Source organism: Schistocerca gregaria, chromosome 8 (assembly GCF_023897955.1).
Source record: "Schistocerca gregaria isolate iqSchGreg1 chromosome 8, iqSchGreg1.2, whole genome shotgun sequence".
NCBI classification, from domain to species: domain Eukaryota; kingdom Metazoa; phylum Arthropoda; class Insecta; order Orthoptera; family Acrididae; genus Schistocerca; species Schistocerca gregaria.
The window spans coordinates 173,941,445-173,963,272 of NC_064927.1; the positions used below are offsets into that span (position 1 = coordinate 173,941,445).

Sequence of the window (21,828 nt, forward strand, 5' to 3'; positions counted from 1 at the left end):
TCTCAGTTTCCAAACACTACATTTATATTTTCGTCCCAAAGTTTTCGAATAATTTTTCGCAAGACCTCAGTTTTGAATTAAATGATAAGAATCCTTTAAGGTATGTGTTCTTTGTTCAGTGGAATGCCATAGTCTTTTTGGCTCAATTTACGTTGGCTGCTTTGTCGAGAGCATTTGACTACATTATCTCTGTCAAGTATTTAAATTCGGAAACTTGCTTTATTTTTCCATGTTTCGATTCCATATGTTTTGGCACACCTACACTGTTTTCTCAAACGAAATTAAATATTCAGTGTTTAGAGTTAGCTATTGGAGAATGTTTAAGTGTCGTTCCATTTTGCAGGTGCTCAGCAAAGGCTAAGCGGTCAGACAAAGGTTTTCTCTCTCTCTCTCTCTGTCCTCCAATTTTCATTTTATTTCCTCTCGTCTTTCGTTCTTTTTATACATTGCCATACTACTTCCTCCAAAAAGCAATTGAACGACAGTGGAGAGAGTCCCCCCCCCCCCCCACCTCCCCAAAGCATCGATGTTTCGCCTAAAAATTTAACTTTGTAAAATCTAATACTCAAAGTTTGCCTAATGATTACTATTGTTTTATTGTCAGCTCCAGATTTTTCTTGAACACTTAATATGTTATATCTACGGAAGAATCGCATGTGATCTTTTTAAAAATCAACAGAGGATAAGTTAAGATTCTGGACCCGAAGCTTCTCTAATCTGGCCAAGGGCTTGAGATTTAATATCTGTTCATACATGATATTCTTTGGTAAAAATTTTCATTAGCCGCTTCATTCTGCATGTATACATCATAGATGTTTGAGATTTCGAACCATACAGTTTTATTTAATCTGCTTACTGTTCCTACATATGGTTTTTTAATTCATTTTGCAAAGATTTCGACAGAATAAATATATAAGAAGTAGTCAAATGAAAACGAGACAAATGGAAAAAAGTAAATAGAATATTCCAAGTTTCAAAGTAGTCGCCATAATTGTTAATTCGTTATTTTCATTGTGATACAAGATGGTCAATGCCTTCATGGAAAAGCGATCGCAGTTCCCTGCAGAATCATGACTGTAGCCAGGTGGGTACCTCTTCGTCCGAAGCAGATCGATGGCATCGAATGCCTTTCTTAAGAGCTCAAAAAATGTGGAAATCGAATGGGGAGAGATCGAATGTATGCGAAGGACGTGTCAGGGCTTCCCAGGGAGACTTCTACAGAGGAGTCGGAACAATACTGGCAACATGTGGGCCAGCGATTTCCATATATTTAGAGACCTGAAGGAAGGTATTCGTGGCCCATGATTTGCTTCGTATGAAGATGATCACGCCTTGGTACAAACATGGTTCCGTAGGCAATAGCAAACATTTCCCCATGAAGGCACTGACCAAATGGCTCTGAGCACTATGGGACTTAACATATGTGGTCATCAGTCTCCTAGAACTTAGAACTACTTAAACCTAACTAACCTAAGGACATCACACACATCCATGCCCGAGGCAGGATTCGAAGCTGCGACCGTATCAGTCGCGCGGCTCCGGACTGAGCGCCAAGAACCGCTAGACCACCGCGGCCGGCGAAGGCACTGACCACCTTGTCTCATGTTATGATAAATTTACTAACAGTTATGCTGATTACTATTGAGATAATGAACAGTTTACTTACTTTGTTTCCATCTCTTCCGTTTTCGTTTGACTTCCCCTTATACTAGTTGAGAGACGCAGTCCTGCCGAGGTATTTATCTTTAGTTCTGCCGAGGCTTTCTATGCATGCGGTTCATTTGTGGCGTATAAAGCTCCTTTGCGTACAGTGTTTGAAGTACTGTGATTGGGGACATGAACAAAGAGCTTGTTTGATTCACTGACACTGGAGACAGCTACATGGAGCTGCCCGTGTAAAAATCAGCTGACACTAACGTCCGGGCCCGCGACATACAGCGTCTGGCCTCATGATGATGACATAACATAACATAACACCGTGAATTATACGCGTCTGAAGCGAAATGGGAATAAAAATTCGTTCATAGGCATCACTTTGCATAATTTACGCTTCTATGAATTTACATCGCTGAAAAGTAGTTTTAAGCACCGTAGCATTGCACAGTTTCGGTAGGCTTAAATTTTGCAACAGAATAATCAGGATATTGTTTTTCAAATTAACTTTTTGTGACTGAACGCCGGCTGCGTTAAAATTCGGCACGAAAGTTGGTAGAGCCATCTTACTCTACAACTGTGTTATTAGGGATGTACCCTACATTTTCTCCCACAAGCAAGTATATCCGAATTAATTTTTGCATCTTCATCGTTTTGGGGTATAAGCATTTCACAAAACTAAGAGTTTTCATAGGTTGTTGTTTGCATTTGATCAGCGAGAATGGAAGAAATGTGGTCTTGAAATGAAAGTATCTTACGGCATAAATTACCTCGCAAAACGATTTGACCGCGTTCTTTCGGATATGCACCCTTGTTACTGTTCAACAATAAATTAGAAACCTCGTGCGTATTTGTGTTGCCTCGTATATGAGGCTGCATGTACACTGTTAAGAGCGTTGTTACGTGCATCCGTGTGATGTGTTGTTACAGATTTGAGCTCTTCAAGCATGCTCATGCCTCACTCACCCTTGTTCCCCGTGGTACCACTGGTAATGCACGCCTCTAGTAGCCATAAAAAAGGATCGCAACGATACCTATGGGATCACGATCTGAATCTGAGGATTCAATCAAGCGCCTCTTTAGTTTTTCGATAACAATGGTGCACTCGCCCCATATTATTAAGCAGCACTCTCGTAGAACTCTATGTTTGTCACTGTTGCTAGAGATATCACATACTGTGTGTTCACCATTATCCAAATCTATCAGGATTTTAAACACTGTATGAGCTGTTTTACTACTGGGTGATAAAGTGGCTGCTGTTGTTGACGAAGCCGCAGTAAGAACTATTTTTCCTTGGCCCAAGATTGTGTCAACACTGGCCCATGATCGTGTCAAGACGATTGTAGTGAGGAATATCTCTGGTGTCCCACCAGGTGTATTCAAAAACAGAAGTTCTTCCATATTGCCGTTGACACCCTGACAAACACGTTGGAACACTGTGCGCTGTTCTTCCATTAGATTCTGGATGCCGTTTTGCAAGGCTTCCGCAAGTTCTGCTGGATTGTGCGAAGATGCTGAGAACTTTAGGGGTTTTCTCTGTGAATAAAGGTTTCTGAGGTGCGAGATAAAGTTTGACACTTTACGCCAGACCTACGTCTCACCTCGCTTCCGGAAGGAGTTCTGAAAGAGCAAGTAAACGCATGGTGTTCTCGCACCAACGAAATCTCGCCTCACGGTCTTCATTGGATTCTTGAAACCGCAATGCCCCCAGTCGTTTAGCCGTTTTAGTGTTTTTAGAAAGACTCGACCTTTCTCAAGGCATTTTTTTTTTTGTAAATCCTGTAAGTAGGCACCAGTACCACGAAGCGAACTCAATCAGTGCGGTTTTTCCTAGCTAATATGTCAAATACAAATAAAACTTATCGAAAAAGCAAAGAGATTTCGTTAAATTTTTAATAGACACAGCGAAATCAGTAATTCCTTACATCGTAGCCAAATATATTCATTGTTAATTTGTATTCGTATGATAAGATTTCCGGTTGCTAATTCTGTCACCAACGTCCATTAGCGAAATTATTTCTGTTATGAAGGTAAGAAACCTAACAGTGGCATCTGCTAGTGCTTTGACGTAATACCCTATGATAGTCGTGTCACTGAGGTAAAAATTCGAACTACGAAGCTGAGCAGACTCCTAAAGCAAGGCGGTCGGAATTGGAAACTGCGGTGGAAATTCCTAGCAGTGAAAGCGGCTATTGCCGTGTAAACGGCGCCAAGAGAGACTTTCATGCCAGACATCTTTGTTACGAGCAACACGAAGACTACACTATTAAGATAACACATATTTTCTCTTCGTTCCCTCTCACGCCGGGGCGCATACATAGCAGATCAGCTACTCCTTTTGTAAATGGAACTACACTATCTGCGTCTACATCTATATAGATATTCCGCAAACCAACGTATGGTGCGTGGCGGAGGGTATCATGTGCAGCTACTAGTCATTTCCTCTCGTGTTCCTCTCGCAAATAGAGCGAGGGCAAAACGACTGTCTGTATGCCTCCGTATGAGACCTAATTTGTCGTATCTTATCTTCCTGTTCCTTATGCGCAGTGTATGTTGGCGGCGATAGAATCGTCCGGCAGTCAGCGTCAAATACCGGTTTCCTAAATTTTCTCAATGGTGTTTATCTAAAAGAGCGTCATCTCCCCTCGAAGATTCCCAATTGAGTTCCCGAAGCATCTCCGTCTCACACTTAACGTGTTGTTCGATCCTACCGGTAACAAATCTAGCAGCTGGCCTTTGAACTGCTTCGATGCCTTCTTTGAGTGCGACCTGGTACGGATCCCAAACGCTAGAGCAGTACTGAAGAATACGTGGCGCCTACGCCCTACATGTAGTCTCTTTTATAGGTGAACCACTCTTGCGTAAAGTTCTCTCAAAAAACGGAAGTCGATCATTAGCCTTCCCTACCAGAGTTCTCACATGCTCGCTCCATCCCATATCAATTTGCAACGTTATGCCCAGATATTTATATGACTTGACTGGGTCAAGCAGGACACTAATAATACTGTTTCCGAACATAACAGGTGTGATGTCCCTACTCATCCGCATTGGCTTACATTTTCCCACATTCAGGGCTCGCTGCCATTCATCACACCAACTGGGAATTTTGTCTAAATCGTCTTTATCTTCCTACAGCCACACAACGTCGACACCTTACCGTTCAACACGGGATCATCAGCAAACAACCGTAGACTACTGCCCACCCTGTCCGCCAATTCATTTATGTATGTAGAGAACAACAGCGGTCCTATCACACTTCTCTGGGGCACTCCTGACTATACCCTTGTCTCTGATGAACACCGACCGTCGATGACAACATACTGTGTTCTGTTATTTAAGAAGTCTTCGAGCCACTCGCATATCTTATGAAATGTATCCGAACACCTATTAGAGGACATTAACATGGGCGGTATCAGCGTTTTGCCACCTCAAATTCTATCTTGGACACTATCAGTGAGGTACCTTAGCGTCTCTGGATTAATGACAGTCCATTATTCCTCAGAAGCCTAAGTCAGAGATGTTTGGGGGCTTGGAGCGATGTCTACGTTCTAATTCATCCCAAAGATCTCTTGTTCGGTTTAAATCTGTACTATGGATGTGCCAGTCCATTTCAGGAATGTTGCTATCCAGAAACCACTGTCTTACAGGTGCTGGTTTATGCCAGCATGCATTACCGTACAGATACAATCACCGTCTCCGAACTTTGTACGCAGCAAGCGGTACTGTAAAACGTGTTCCCATCCTTCCGCTTTAATGGTTTTCCTCAGTGCAATAAAGGCACCATATCCTAACCTCGAGAAACATCCCCATACGGGAACAACACCTCCTCACTGTTGGCTCTACATGTGTTGGCTCCAGAAATTCATCAAACCCAAATCGTTCCATCGGATTGACAAAGGTTATGGCGAGATTCATCACTTCAGATAACTCGTTTCCAGTAATCCACTGAACTACATGTCAAGTGTCGCTTGCCGATGATTACAGGAATGTTTACCTTATGAGGATCTGCTCGACTACTGTGCTAGCTTCACTTTGGTAGCATTTCGGAGTGGTTCCTTCCGGCAATGCTGTGCGACTTTTCACAACTGTCCTGTGCAACGCTCGATCGTTCCTGGCCGTCGGCGCATGAGGTATGCATGGTCGAAACTTTTGGCTATGGTTGTTCCATCACGTTTTTACTTCACAGTCACGTCACCAACAGTCGATTCGGGCAGCTTAGGAAGGGCTGAAATATCCTTGATGGGTTTGTCACTGAGGTGGCAACCAATGATTACTACACGTTCGAAGTCTCTGACCCCTGCTGACCGATTCATTATGCTCTTACTGTGCTTCTCTACTGTCAACATAGTACTCCGCGCCCCCTTTTATACTATTTGGTTCGCCTCTCATGACGTCTAGTGGAGTTTCGCGTTACATAGATGTATTCGGATACATTTGATGGGACATAGTATTTACTTATTGTAGTATTTGGAATAAAACCCACATACTGTGGGGTCCTGCCCAAATTCTCGGAATGTTGTACAACATTAAATAATTTTTATTACAAATAGGAAGAATGACAATGTTTTACTTGAATTAACAACAGGTGGTCGCGAGCGATGGGAGACATACAAATGCTATATACAATGTTCATGCAAGCAATTGATACGGATCACATGTTACTGTGATCGTAGCACTCTCTGCTAGGCCGTGCTAATACTGTCGGAATACTGCGCTAATACTGAGCGGTCTACGGTGGCAGCAGCGGCGTTTATATTCTCCTCTTGTAGAGGGCGCTCCTCTCGTGGTGCGGCCGTAATCAGCGCACCATTGGCCGACGTCGTTTCACCGCCTTCTCTTCTCTTGTGTTCTTCGTCTTTGTTCCGGCGCTCGTGGTTACGTCAGAAAACATACAACCAGGAAATTCTTTTTGAAAGTGGTTTGGGTGTAAAAGTGTTTCGTGATTTTCTTCTTGTGTGGGAACCATAGCCTTAATACAGTTTTTGAAGGAAACCGCTTCCGCCATTTGATTGTAAGTTTTTGTTATTTGTTTATTTCACTACCTCAATATTGGTTGTAGTGCCATTTTCAAGTGCAGTGGTGAGAAAAGGTCCGTAAATACCAATCTTACATAAGTCCACACACGTTTTGTAGTGTTTCGGCGTCGACATGTTTTCCAGACATGTTCCATATTTACTGACTTTTTTCATCATTGAAAATGGCTCTACAATCGAAATCATGGTAATATAATAAATAAATAATAAAAACTTAGAGAAATGTGTTTCAAAGATGGAGAAGGAATGCTAGTCCTGAATAATCCCGAAAATAGCGGAATAACGGCAAGATGCTTTCAGAAACTTCTGAGCCATGAAGAATGAAAAAAGGAAAAAAAAGAATTACCCAAGGAAATTCTATCACTGAAGCTGGAAGATTCACAGCCACCAAACCTTCAGAAAATTGAAGACAGGATTGTTGTTGCGAACTTGTCGAAACCTGTGGATGGTGGGATTGTCAAACGACTACAAAACGCAATCAAAAGTATCTGGATGTCTAAAGAAATGCCAGAAGATTCAAACACAGCGCTTAGTCATAAATTGCACAGAAAACCTGGTAAGTGTGAGTGGGACTCGTACGTATGTAGATAGTTCCTCGACAGCGTTATAATGAATGAGTTTGCAAGTATCCAAATACGAGTGGCTAATTCTCTGACATAAATGTCAGTAACGCTTTATTACATTAACGCAGAAGCTTAAATTACTCTACCAAGGGACCGTAATATTTGACACAAATTTCAACTTCATGTCTTTATCCGTTCGTGAGAGAAAGGGGTCTTAACAAACGACCGTATCTTATGACTCAGGGGTGTATGGTCAGGTGTCGAAGTTGAGTGACTGTAGGAATATACAAGACGACTTAGACAAAATTTACAGTTGGTGTGATGACTGGCAGCTATTCCTAAACGAGGAAAAATGTAAGTTAATGCGGATGAGTAGGAAGATTATACCAGTGATGTTAGGATACAGTATTACTAGTGTCCTGCTTGACAGTGATGTTAGGATACAGTATTACTAGTGTCCTGCTTGACAAAGTAAAGTCGATAGCGTTGCAAGGCTACACTCATGCTCATAAATTAAGGATAATTGCAGAATGTGGTGCCACACGAAGTGGCACTACACAAAACTGGCGCTAATAGCATGGGCACATAGGGAACACACACGACACAGATCTGTAAGTCCACCGTATTTGTGATAAGTTGAGAAAACCGTCACGAAACACATGTGCTACAAAACGCCACTGTTTCCTGCGCATGTACCCCGACGTCAATGTAGGATACGATCACCATGCACACGTACACCGGCCGCACAACGGGTTAGCATACTGTGGATCAGGTGGTAGAGCAGCTGCTGAGGTATAGCCTCCCATTCTTGCACCAGTGCCTGTCGGAGCTCCTGAAGTGTCGTAGGCGTGTGAAGACGTGCAGCGATATGTCGACCGAAAGCATCCCAGACGTGCTCTATGGGGTTTAGGTCTGGAGAACAGATAGGCCACTCTATTCGCCTGATACCTTCTGTTTCAAGGTACTCCTCCGCGATGGCAGCTCGGTGGGGCAGGGCGTTATCATCCCTCAGGGCAAAGGTGGGGACCTACTGCACCCCTGAAAACGCGGAAAAACTGGTGCAAAATAACGTCCCGATACATCTGACCTGTTGCATTTCCACTGTCAAAGACATGCAGGGGCGTACGTGCACCAATCATAATCCCACCCCACACCATCAAACCACGACCTCCATACAGGTCCCTTTGAAGGACATTAACGGTTTGGTATCTGCTTCCTGGTTCACGCCAGATGAAAACCTGGCGAAAATCACTGTTTAGACTGTACCTGGACTCATCCGTGAGCACAACCTGGGACCACTGTCCCCATCACCATGTACTGTATGTATTCTTGAAACCAGGCTTTACGAGCTCTCTTTTGACCAGGGGTCAGTGGAATGCACCTTGCATGTCTCCGGGCGAATAAACCATGTCTGTTTAGTAGTCTGTAGACTGTGTCTGGAGACAACTGTTCCAGTGGCTGTGGTAAGGTCCCGAGCAAGGCTACATACAGTACTCCGTGGCCGTCTGCGGGCACTGACGGTGAGATATCGGTCTTCTTGTGGTGTTGTACACTGTGGACGTCCCGTACTGTAGCGTCGGGACACGTTTCCTGTCTGCTGGAATCGTTGCCATGATCTTGTGATCACACTTTGTGGCACACGGAGGGCCCGTGCTACGACCTGCTGTGTTTGACCAGCCTCCAGTCGCCCTAGTATTCTACCCCTCATAACGTCATCACTATGTGTTGTTTGAGCCATTTTCAACACACGGTCACGATTAGCACGTCTGAAAACGTCTGCACACTTACTCGCTGCAACGTACTCTGAAATGCACCAACACACCTCTGTGTATGCGGTCTGCTGCCAGCGCCCCCGTGCGACGACCGCATCTCAAATGCACCGCATGGTCATTCCTCGAGGTGATTTAAACCCGCAAACCACCCAGCAGAGCTTTATTTTACCACGTACCAGCATCATCCTTAGTTTATGGGCACGAGTGTATATGAGGTGGAATAAGCATTTGAGAACTGCTGTAGGAAAGGCGAATGGTCGACTTCGGATTATTGGGAGAATTTTAGGAAAGACTCGTTGACCTGTAGAGGAGACAGCATATAGGGTGCTGGTACGACCTGTTCCAAAGTGCTGCTCTAGTGTTTGGTATCCGCACCAGGTCGGATCGAAGGAAGACATCGAAGCAATTCAGCTGCTAGAGTTATTACATGTATTACCGGTAGGATCGTACAACACGTAAGTGTTACGGAGATGCTTCGGGAACTCAACTGGGAATCCCTCGAGGGAAGAGACTTTCTTTTCCAGAAACACTCATGAGAAAATTTAGAAAACCAGCATTTGAAGATGACTGCCGAACGATTCTATTGCCGCCATCATACATTGCGCATAAGAATCACGAAGACAGGATACGAGAAATTAGGGCTCATACGGAAGCATATAGACAGTCGTTTTTCCCTCGCTCTATTTGATTACGCACCACCGCGCGCCGTACGGTGGCTTACGGAGTATCTCTGTAGATGTAGATGTAGATGTAGATGAGTGTAGTTAGAAGCTTAATGTTTTTTATGCTGCCAAGACAGCGTAGATCGTACTATGTGATATGTTTAAATTTGATAATTCATCCCACTCCTGAGAAATATAGGTCCTAATAGACGTACGGACAGAAAGACGGATAACAAATGAAAAAATTGCAGATTAACAACATTCGGATTTTTTCCTTTACGTATACTGTGAAATCTCACTTTTCGCCAAATTTCGTTACTCTAGGCCAACGGGAAGTATCCTATGGGTTTTGATGAGTGAGTTTGCATCAAAATATGGAACATAAATGGCAGTATCTGAGAAACGTAAATTTTTTTGCTGCATCAAGGGGCCATAGACCTTATCATTTGACATAAATATCAGTTCTATACTTTTATACTTGACACCGAAAATAGTACATCGTTTCATTTTAATAAATATACTTCCTTATCTTCCTTATCTCCGAGGGGCATGACAAGGAAGCACTGATTGAGAAGGGAGTGAGACAGGGTTGTAGCCTATCCCCGATGTTACTCAATCTGTATACCGACAAATGTAGTAAAGGAAACAAAAGAAAAATTCAGAGTAGGAATTAAAATCGATGTTGTTGTTGGTGTTGTTGTTGTTGTCTTCAGTCCTGAGACTGGTTTGATGCAGCTCTCCATGCTACTCTATCCTGTGCAAGCTTCTTCATCTCCCAGTACTTACTGCAACCTACATAATTCTGAATTTGCTTAGTGTATTCATCTCTTGGTCTCCCTCTACGATTTTTACCCTCCATGCTGCCCTCCAATGCTAAATTTGTGATCCCTTGTTGCCTCGGAACATGTCCTACCAACCAATCCCTTCTTCTAGTCAAGTTGTGCCACAAACTTCTCTTCTCCCCAACCCTATTCAATACCTCCTCATTAGTTACGTGATGTATCCACCTTATCTTCAGCATTCTTCTGTAGCACCACATTTCGAAAGCTTCTATTCTCTTCTTGTCCAAACTAGTTATCGTCCATGTTTCACTTCCATACATGGCTACACTCCAAACAAATACTTTCAGAAACGACTTCCTCATACATAAATCTATATTCGATATTAACAAATTTCTCTTCTTCAGAAACGTTCCTTGCCATTACCAGTCTACATTTTATATCCTCTCTACTTCGACCATCATCAGTTATTTTACTTCCTAAATAGCAAAACTCCTTTACTACTTTAAGTGTCTAATTTCCTAATCTAATTCCCTCAGCATCACCCGATTTAATTCGACTACATTCCATTATCCTCGTCTTGCTTTTGTTGGTGTTCATCTTATATCCTCCTTCCAAGACACTGTCCATTCCGTTCAACTGCTCTTCCAAGTCCTTTGCCGTCTCTGACGGAATTACAATGTCATCGGCGAACCTCAATGTTTTTACTTCTTCTCCATGAATTTTAATACCTACTCCAAATTTTTCTTCTGTTTCCTTTACTTCTTGCTCAATATACAGATTGAATAACATCGGGGAGAGGCTACAACCTTGTCTCACTCCTTTCCCAACCGCTGCTTCCCTTTCATGCCCCTCGACTCTTATGACTGCCATCTGGTTTCTGTACAAATTGTAAATAGCCTTTCGCTCCCTGTATTTTACCCCTGCCACCTTTAGAATTTGAAAGAGAATATTCCAGTCAACATTGTCAAAAGCTTTCTCTAAGTCTACAAATGCTAGAAACGTAGGTTTGCCTTTTCTTAATCTTTCTTCTAAGATAAGTCGTAAGGTCAGTATTGCCTCACGTGTTCCAACATTTCTACGGAATCTGATACTCCCCGAGGTCCGCATATTATGGAGAAGAAATAAAAACTTTGATGTTCGCCGATGACATTGTAATTCAGTCAGAGACGGCTAAGGATCTGGAAGAGCAGCTGAACGGAATGGACAATGTCTTGAAAGGAGGATATAAGATGGTTCAAAATGGCTCTGAGCACTATGGGACTTAACATCTGTGGTCATCAGTCCCCTAGAACTTAGAACTACTTAAACCTAACTAACCTAACGACGTCACACACATCCATGCCCGAGGCAGGATTCGTACCTGTGACCGTAACGGTCACGCGGTTCCAGACTGCAACACCTAGAACCGCACGATATAAGATGAACATGAACAAAAGCAAAACGAGGAGAATGGAATGAAGTCGAATTAAATCGGGTGATGCTGCGGGAATTAGATTAGGAAATGAGACGATTAAAGTAGTAAAGAAGTTTTGCTATTAGGGGAGCAAAATAACTGATGATGGTCGAAGTAGAGAGGATATTAAATGTAGACTGGCAAAGGAAAGGAAAACGTTTCTTAAGAAGAGAAATTTGTTAACATCGAGTGGAGATTTAAGTGTTAGGAAGTCGTTTCTGACAGTACTTGTATGGAGTGTAGCCATGTATGGTAGTGAAACGTGGACGATAAATAGTTTAGACTAGAGGAGAATACAAGCTTTTGAAATGTGGTGCTACAGAAGAATGCTGAAGATTGGATGGGTAGGTCACATATCTAATGAGGAGGTATTGAACAGAATTGGAGAGAAGAGAAAGTCGTGGCACAACTTGACTAGAAGAATGGATAGTTTGGTAGGGCATATTCTGAGGTATCAAGGGCTCACCAATTTAGTATTGGAGGGCAGCCGGGAGGATAAAAATCGCAGAGGGAGACCAAGAGATGAATACACTACCAGATTCAGAAGGATGTAGGTTGCAGTAGGTGCTGGGAGATGAAGAAGCTTGCACAGGATAGAGTAGCATGGAGAGCTGCATCAAACCAGTCTCTGGACTGAAGACCACAACAATAACGTCTCCGTTGGTACAAGATTTAAGAGTATGATCCATACCATTAAGTTACGTACTTTTTTGCGTGCGTCCTAGGATTTACTGAAAAAAATTTTTTTGCTCTTTTAATCCGTTCACGAAATATAGGTGTCCATCGTTTTGTGATTAACCTTGTATACAATAATATAGCCTTGAAGTTTTTGGACACCTTCCTCAGAGTTAGTTGAAGTGACTAATTACCTACCTCATGCATGCCGCTACATCGCAAAATCTCGTGTATTTTCCCGCACATGACTTGCGTCTCAATGCTGCACTAAGTATTCTAGTCTGCAAGTTGTGCCCGTTGTGGGCGTAACTTTCTCGATGGTGTGGACTCGGTAGCCTTTGTTGACCATGTCTTCCACTTTCTAGGCGACAACATGAACAAGTTCCTGAACGAGAACTGGGAGGAGATCTTGAAGGAGCTGAAGCCGAGCATTGAAGAGGCGTTCGGACTGGCATTCAAGGATATCGCTAACAACGTGTTCCACAAGGTGCCCTACACCGATGTCTTCCCAACCAACTGAAGACAGCGTCTTCGTGTCACTCATCAGAATAGCGCACCACTGCTGCTCCATCCACATATCTGTCAAACCACTTTACTTGTAGTATACACCACAAATAAATAAAACTGTGTGTACTTAATGTGTTTCCTTTCATTCTCCTGATGACTGCTCAGTTCCTAAAGAGACGTTAAGAGTTCTCGTATGGCCGGATGAGGCGTACATAAGCACTTGCAAATTTATAGTATATGATATACTAGGATAAGTATCACCAAATCCTCAATTCCAGAACTCATCGTTGCAAAACGCGTAAGTAATTTACATGCAGAAGAATAGAGAGCCAAGCAGAAGAACAGGCAGGGGAAGATCAACGTAGTTTCTGGAGAAACGCAAGGAAATATGAGGTAATATTAACCTTAAGACTTATTTTAGAATATACGTTGTAAAGTGACATAAATATCTTTATACACTGAAGCGCCAAAGAAACTGGTATAGGCATGTACTCGTATATTCAAATACAGAGATATGTAAACAGGCAGAATATGGCACTGCTGTCGGAAAATGCCTATGTAAGATAACAAGTGTCAGACATAGTTGTTAGATCAGTTACTGGTGCTATAAACGCAGGTTATCAAGATTTACGTGAGTCTGTACGTGGTGTTATAGTCGGCGCATGAGCATCTCCGAGGTAGTGATGAACCGGGGATTTTCCCATACGAGCATTTCGCGGGTGTACCGTGAATATCAGGAAGCCGGTAAAACATCAAATCTCCGACATTTCTGTGGCCGGACTGAAGAGAATCGCTCAACGAGACGAAGTGCAATCTTTCCGCAAATTGCTGCAAATTTCAATGCTGGGCCATCGACAAGTATCAGCGCGCCAACCATTCATCGAAACATCACTGATATGGACTGTAGGGGTCAAAGGTCTACTGGAGTACCCTTGATGACTGCACGGCACAAAGCTTTACGCCTCGCCTTGGCGCCTCAAGACTGACATTGGACTGTTGATCACTGGAAATACGTTGCTTGGTCGAACGAGTGTCGTTTCAAATTGTATCGAGCGGATGGAGGCGTGCGAGGTGTGTGCAGTTGGGATATGGGACTTTTGATATGTCTAGATTCGACTCTGACAGGTGACACGTACGTTAGCGTCCTACCTGATCACCTACATCCATTCATGTCCATTGTGCATCCCAAGCAGGACAGTGCGACACCTAACGCGTCCATAATTGCTACAGAGTGGCTCGAGGAACACTCTTCTGAGTTTAAACACTTCCGCTAGCCACCGAACTCTGCGGACATGAACATTATTGAGCGTGTCTGGAATGCCTTGCAACGTGCTGTTCAGAAGAGATCTCGACCCCTCGTACTCTTACGGATTTTTGGACAGCCCTAAAGGATACACGGTGTCCGTTTCCTCCAGCACTACTGCAGATGTTAGTTGAATCCATACCACGTCGTGTTGCAGCACTTTTGCGTTCTTGCGGGGGCTCTGAACCATGTTAGGCATCTGTACCACTTTATTTGGCTCTTCAGTGTATTTAAAAGTATACTCTGTTCACATTCCTCATACACATTGCGTGCATGAATAAACAAGTAAATATTTCCATGAGATAAGCACACACATACACGCACACACACACACACACACACACACACACACACACACACACACACACACACACACACACACTTACTTACGCTGTGATAAAAGGGTCATACTATTATGTACTATTTACATCTAGTCTCATCCTCTTTGACTCAGAGTCCTCCATCCCCTCTCTCTCAACAAGTGAATAGTGTGAGTGTGAGAGAGTTTCATCCCATCACCACAAATGACCCTTTTATCGTTTTGAGGTGACAGGCTGACTTTTGATTGCAGCACGTGTACACCTCATATCCTCCCAATCAAATACTAGCCTGCTCCACCATATACTGCAGCTGTGACATTGCACCGTGAAAACCACTGTACAGGCACTACGAACAGTCCTCGATAGAAAGGTCACTCGATACCAAATAATGCACAATGTTAGTCCAAGTCTGGGTACCACCTTGCAGTGTGCCATATTATTATATTTTTGGCTCGGAAACTTACAACTCCAAACTCCTCGTCTTTTTTTAGGCCAATAACCATTTTGTTTTGAGGAAGAATCTCACAAGAATTATTAGTTGTGTATGAACACATGTCGAATTCTTTACTATGGCACCTCATGTGTATTGCAGTTCTTCACCCAGTAGATGAAGCTGACTGTATCCATATAAAGCAATTCAGGACCAGGGAAACGAAACCTCATTTGCTGGAGTTTGGACAGGTCTAGTATGCCCACCCCCACATAGATGCAACTGCAGCCTTCGCAATCTCCACAGCAACAAGCTTCGCAATGAACATTGTGATCCAATTAAAATTTGGTTGAGTGATTCATTTTATTACGGCATAACTCCCATCTCATTCCGTTGTAATCAACATTTCGTGATGCTCCCTCAAATTCTCCGTGTGTTAGTCGTTAACTGAATTATTCATTAATTAAAAAAAATCTTTTCTCAGTCGTACATTGCGAAAGCCCTCACAGCGTATTCAAATCAACATACTCGTTCAGTCTGGGGGATTGCTCGAACGCGATAGCCTGGAAGATTCTAACCAACCTCATCCAAAATCTGAGACATCGCTGCAGATTGTGATGTTGAATAACGTATCTCCTCTTATACCCCAGCAATGTCATTAGTTATAGGGTGTAGCCTGCTCTTGGAACTAGTTGCTTTGGACACAGTGCCAAATCGATGTGCAGATCATGCAAACGAATAGGATATGTTAGTTTAGCCCTCACCACATACTTCACTTGAGAATCAACTGCTATACTCCTGATTTTTCCACCTAACCCCTTGCATTCTTATTTTGGAACCCATACAACCTTGTCAGTTGACAGTGATTGTTGCATGGTTTACTCCTATAGGTTACTGCCATCCCAGTATATAACCTAACTAGAAGCAAGGGATTCGTTGAACCTCTCACCCATACATGGGTTATTTGAATTTGTGTGCCAATGGACACAATGAAAAAGTCCCCTATGTATCATTTGCTCGAAGAAAACAAGCATGTCAGCATCCGTCAATAGTTCGATGTCCAGCTTGATTTTATTGGGCAAATGGTGTTCGTGCTTTCTGTGTGCTATTCGACACTGTAGTAACAGAATTATTGTGGCGGTGGTGCGACGAACCCTCTGCCAGACACTTAAGTTTGATTTGCAGAGCATCCACGTAGGTGTAGATGTAGATGTATATAGCGTCCAATGACAACCCAAGTCCTGTGTAATAAAAGGCAGGATCCAGAGAATATGTGGTCATTCATAGACCTGGATTTCTCGAAAACATACACGAGCAAACACACGTCTGTATTCATGTAAAGCTGTGCATACTCTCTTCAGGTGGAGTATTCCCACCAGATATTCACAGCATAAGTTAAAAGTTTCCACCACGAACAATCTGTTAAGAAAATTGGTCGGATCACAGAGGGGCAGTCAACACGAAACCATCCAAATCTCTTCACTTGCATTAGCCTAATCTGTAGCAGAATATGCTTGTCCCGTGTGGTATAATTCGTCACATGCCAAACAGGTAGACGTAGCTCTCAACGACACCTACAGAATTACAACAGGTTGTTTTAAATCTACTCCCATGGAATGGATTTACCCTGGGAAAAAACCGCATTCGCACCGATTTGATTTAAGGAAGAGTTTTCTTATAAGATCAAAGGCACTTACAATCATTGCTGAAATTTCCAGGATGCAACTTTGGAGGGATTAGAAAAGATGATTAGAAAAGAGTTTCTGAAGCTTAGCCTCCAGGACATGAGAAGGAATGGATGACCTGGAAATCTCTGAATAGTCTGATATCATAAGTGGGTAGATCAAGGTATAATCTGGCAAGAGGAGGCTACAGTACAAAAAACAGTATTAAGTGTGACTGTGGAGAAGTTCAGACAGACCAGTACATGCATCACTGCCAACTGTGTCCATCCTCCTTTATTGCAGAAGACCTCCATCAAGCGATAGAAAATGGGCTGGAAGTGAGCAAATTTTGGTCAAAGACTCTGAAACGTCCCCTTAGAAAAATTATTGAATTACTGTGCTGGAAACCCCTTACGTTATTTGATTTTCAAACAGCTGAGCACAACTGAACGTACTCAGACATTTCGCTCTTTACTTATTCTGATCAACATTAAACTGACACACAATCGCCCTGACTAACAATAACCTATACCTTTCATGAATCACTTACCTCACAAAATCTTCGTTACTCGAACTACTGAAATACAGCGAGCGCCACTAGTGTCAGCTAAATAGATCTAATCTAATCTAATCTGGTATTGGTGGCTCATCAAAGTTGCAGACCCACTTCAGTCCTTGTAGAGACGGCCAGCAGCCATATGTTGCGACTGTGCAGGTGCACAATCACCATCGAAGAATCTTGTACTATATGCAAGTCCATAAACCACCACTTCTGCACCCACAGACTTTTTGGTATGTCCTTAGAAGTCTTGAGGCAATATAGCAAGTCCATAAACCACCACTTGAGCACTCACAAACTTGTTTGTGTGTCCTTAGAACCAGCAATGCTGTTAACCAGGCCCTTGCTGAATTATCAACACACGTGTGTGCACTAACAGACCCTTTTTTCATTTATTGTGCATATACTATGACCAACAGAAACGTGTGCATTGAAATGTAACTTAATTTGATGTCAATTACAATTTGGTGTCAATTACAATTTTATAACATGAGAATACAATCACAAAGGTACAGAACACATCATTAAAAAACACAATAATACAGATTACATTTGTAGTAATACAGTCTTTACATGAGAATAGAAATAAACATGTACATCAGTGTTACAGGAATTATGACATAAATAAATAAAGTAATGAGAATAGTTTTCGGAACATTAATTTCACACATGAGCATTGAAACAGAACAGAATAAATAATGTCTAAACACTTTTACAAAGTAAATAACACATTATTAGAAAAATTCTACAGCATATGTCTTATCAGATAAACACACAAAGACAGGAAGAACGCAAATACACAAGGGTACACATAGGACCTACCTACCAATATTCTTCAAAACTTCTACTGGCTCTGCCGTGGGTTTGCTCTGTTGTGGCCCATTACTTGTCTGAATGTCAAGAATCAGCATTGTCTTTCCGTTCGAAGGACAACACTACTTCTTCAAGACTGCATGCAAATCCACTACTTCTGTGTGCATTTTCTTTTACTGCTCAGACTTTGAGAAAAAAACTGCAATTACTATTGTGATGAATGATCAGGACCGTCTTTATGAGAACAATTTTTGCTTCTGACCAACATTGCACCAATAAGTGTGTGCATTTGGTATCTTTATTATTGTAATTATAAAATTTTTTTCCTAATCTCTATTGGCCACGGCCCAAAACAATTTGTAAAATTTTTTGTGGGGAGCATGGGGGCTATGTAAGTAGGCTGTTTAGGTTTTTATGTATGAAAATCACTGGCTGTGCTGTGTGCAGTCTGTAGCTGGTTTGCGCTGTTGGAATTGGCTATTGTAGCGTTGGGCAGTTGGCTGTTAACAGCACGTAGCATTGCGCTGTTGGTAGTAAGCCGCCAGCAGTGGTGGATGTGGGGAGAGAGATGGCGGAGTTTTGAGAGCGGACGATCTGGACGTGTGTCCACCAGAGACAGTAAATTTGTAAGACTGGATGTCATGAACTGATATATATATATATATATATATATATATATATATATTACGACTTTTGAACACTATTAAGGTAAATACATTGTTTGTTCTCTATCAAAATCTTTCATTTGGTAACTATGCCTATCAGTAGTTAGTGCCTTCAGTAGTTAGAATCCTTTATTCAGCTTGCAGTATTGGAACATCCTGTATTGCAGTATTTTGAGTAACGACGATTTTTGTGAGGTAAGTGATTCATGAAAGGTATAGGTTATTGTTAGTCAGGGCCATTCTTTTGTAGGGATTTTTGAAAGTCAGATGCGTTGTGCTAAAAATATTGTGTGTCAGTTTAGTGTTGATCAGAATAGGTAAAGACCGAAATTTATGAGTACGTTCAGTTCTGCTGAGCTATTTGAAAATCAAATAATGAAAGGGGTTTACCAGCACAGTAATTCACTAATTTTTCTAAGGGGACGTTTCAACTCTATGGATGTGAACTGTGCACGTATGACTTGACGATAACAATAATAATCAGCCCTATCTTTAGGAAGCTTGATATAGCTGGACCCATCATTTACTGATTTACAGACATGCTTAAGGAAGTTAAGGTGTACTATTTGGCTTAGTGCTTTAGCTGACCCCCTGACTTCCATCTCAGAAAACCGGTCCAGTACGGTACTCAACATAGACACACGATACCACTCAGGAGTTGATGTGCTTTGCAGTAACACACCATGTTCTCCCACTTTGCCTGTTTTGGGAGGATGAACAGCACAACACTGCATTTAATGGTGGGATACTGTGGATCATTGACAACCATGAGGAACTCCGTTTCCAGAACAGGAAGGCATGCCTTCAGAAATCCTACAGCATCTCGGTACCCTCCTGCTGGGTTCTTGATCTTAGTGAAAGCGATTCGCTCCCCAAAGATGTGTGCAACCACCAAGTATTCTAATTCCCATAGGATGTTACTAATCTGATATCCTTCATTAAAAGAATGGGGGAGGGAACTGCTGCTAGCCACAGGATTTCTACTATTATAGTAACTACAACTGGTTGACAATGATGGTGATGGTGGTTGCGACAAGGAGAAGGCATTGCACGTTGATTGCAGTTTGGGTGAGAACATGGTGTAGGAGATGGTGTCTTGCCCCATTGTGAGCAGCCTGACTGTGGTTCTGTCTATGGAGATGGTTGTTGCCACAAACGTTAAGGCATGTGCCATATGGAGAGTGGCCTATAGATGCCAGAGCAGAGCTGATGAGGGTGTGGCAGTGGTGGGGCAACTCCAGCTGCTGAGGCTTCCTGCACAGCAATGTGTGACATTTCAAGTCCTCTGTACTTGTGCCACAGTGTATTGTGGTGACCCACCTGTTGGAAGGAGAAGAATAACTTGTTGCTGCAAATACATTGATATAAACACTGGTTATGTGTAACCAGTGTGAGAGTGTATATAAATGACCTGTATCACTCTGGTTCCATTACATATCCCTCAAGTCACTGTGAATCACCTCCAGCATCTCTTTACGCTGACAGTTCTGGCATCTGATCATTCTCGCCTGTACGACAATGGATCCATAAATCCGGCTCAGTGCAATCATCTGCAACATACTGACTTAATAAAATAAAAATGTATGTACACACAAAACTAAGAAAACTTTTTTAAGAATATGCACTCACAGGATATCTGTAATGAGGAAGGCATCACGGCCTTTACCCTTCTCTGCTTCTATTCCTCAAAATCATTTATCACACAAAGGAATATGTCTGAGCCAATATTGTATTACGTATACACACAGTGCTATGATGAAATTTTTGAAAGAAAGATATTTTTTAAAGAATATGTCTCAGATGTTACAGATGCACACAGTACTATGCTGAAGAAGAAAATATACACTGACAATGCTACTGCTCCTGCCAGTGCTGCCTCTCAGCTTCCAGCTGATCCACTATTTGGTAGATAATTGCCAAAACAATAAGAAGGAAGACATGTATTCAATATTACGAAACTCTTAGTTTCAGAATAATGGAAAGAAAAAGAAACAAGTAAGTTACTGATTGTAATATGTACTTACTCGGTAATTTCTACTCATCTACTTAGGGTGTTTGCCGCTGGTATTACTCCTGTTTGCTGTTTCTGCCTCTTTCATCTTTGCGATAGCTAACTAATTAAAACAGATGAGTAACACAGGAGGAAACAAATGAATAATGGAAATGCTGAGAAGCATACAAACAACCTGATGCAGCCACAAATGATATCAGAATTAAGACGACTGGGGATGAGGGTGGGCTTTATATAGGTGTAATCAATAGGAATGGTTTAATCAATAGGAATGTGGGAACACTGACAACAGTTAAAACAAGTCAGGAAATGAATGCTGGATCACACACATTGTAAGTCTTTGTCCTACAGGCAGTAACCTGCTGAGCCTTCCAATGTGCAGGTGTTCACATAATCTTTGACAAGCAGCGACCTGTAGACTCCTTCTGAGAGATTTGAAACCCTTTCAGGTAGATTTCTAGTGAAACAAAGTGGTGTGTTTCAGATACAACTATAGGTTCCACACAGAGGAGGAGATAGCTGCATACTTTCATTGGTGCTCCTTTGTGAGGGGAACAATTACACAGTCTTTCTTAGAAGGAACCTTCAGTTTCCTATCATCTCTGACAGTGATATATTTTGCTCCATTGCAGACAATGCTATAAGTTGCTCTCAGTGGGGAGAGAACTGCTGCCACGCAAAGGAGACAGCTGAATACTTTTCCAGACTCCTCTTAGGAAGGATTCTGTATAGTCTTTGACATCTACAGATATTGTTATGTTCAATTCACAAGTGGGGGAAGGCAGGGGAAGTGGGGGTGAGGGGAGGAGTGGGGGGAGGGAAGGATGGGAGATTTATCAGGAGGGGAAAAAGTGTCTCAGAATTTAACTGGGGAGAGGTGACGAAAAAATGTGTCACTGTTTCCATCTCTTCATTGAGGTGGGGGCGGAGAAGGGGGAGAGGAGGGAGATAATTCCTCAGAAG

At 42.4% G+C, this 21,828-nt stretch overlaps 1 protein-coding gene across 1 annotated transcript in view; it reads left to right on the forward strand.

Annotated features, from left to right (window-relative positions):
• The window catches only part of LOC126284605 (protein takeout-like), a 58,891-nt gene extending 45,660 nt beyond the window's left edge, over positions 1-13,231 (forward strand). Inside the window, exon 6 of the mRNA XM_049983652.1 lies at positions 12,959-13,231. Coding sequence (XP_049839609.1) covers positions 12,959-13,113 — 155 coding nt within the window. The 3' untranslated portion in view covers positions 13,114-13,231. The remainder of the gene's footprint in view (positions 1-12,958) is intronic.
• The last annotated feature ends 8,597 nt before the right edge of the window (positions 13,232-21,828 follow it).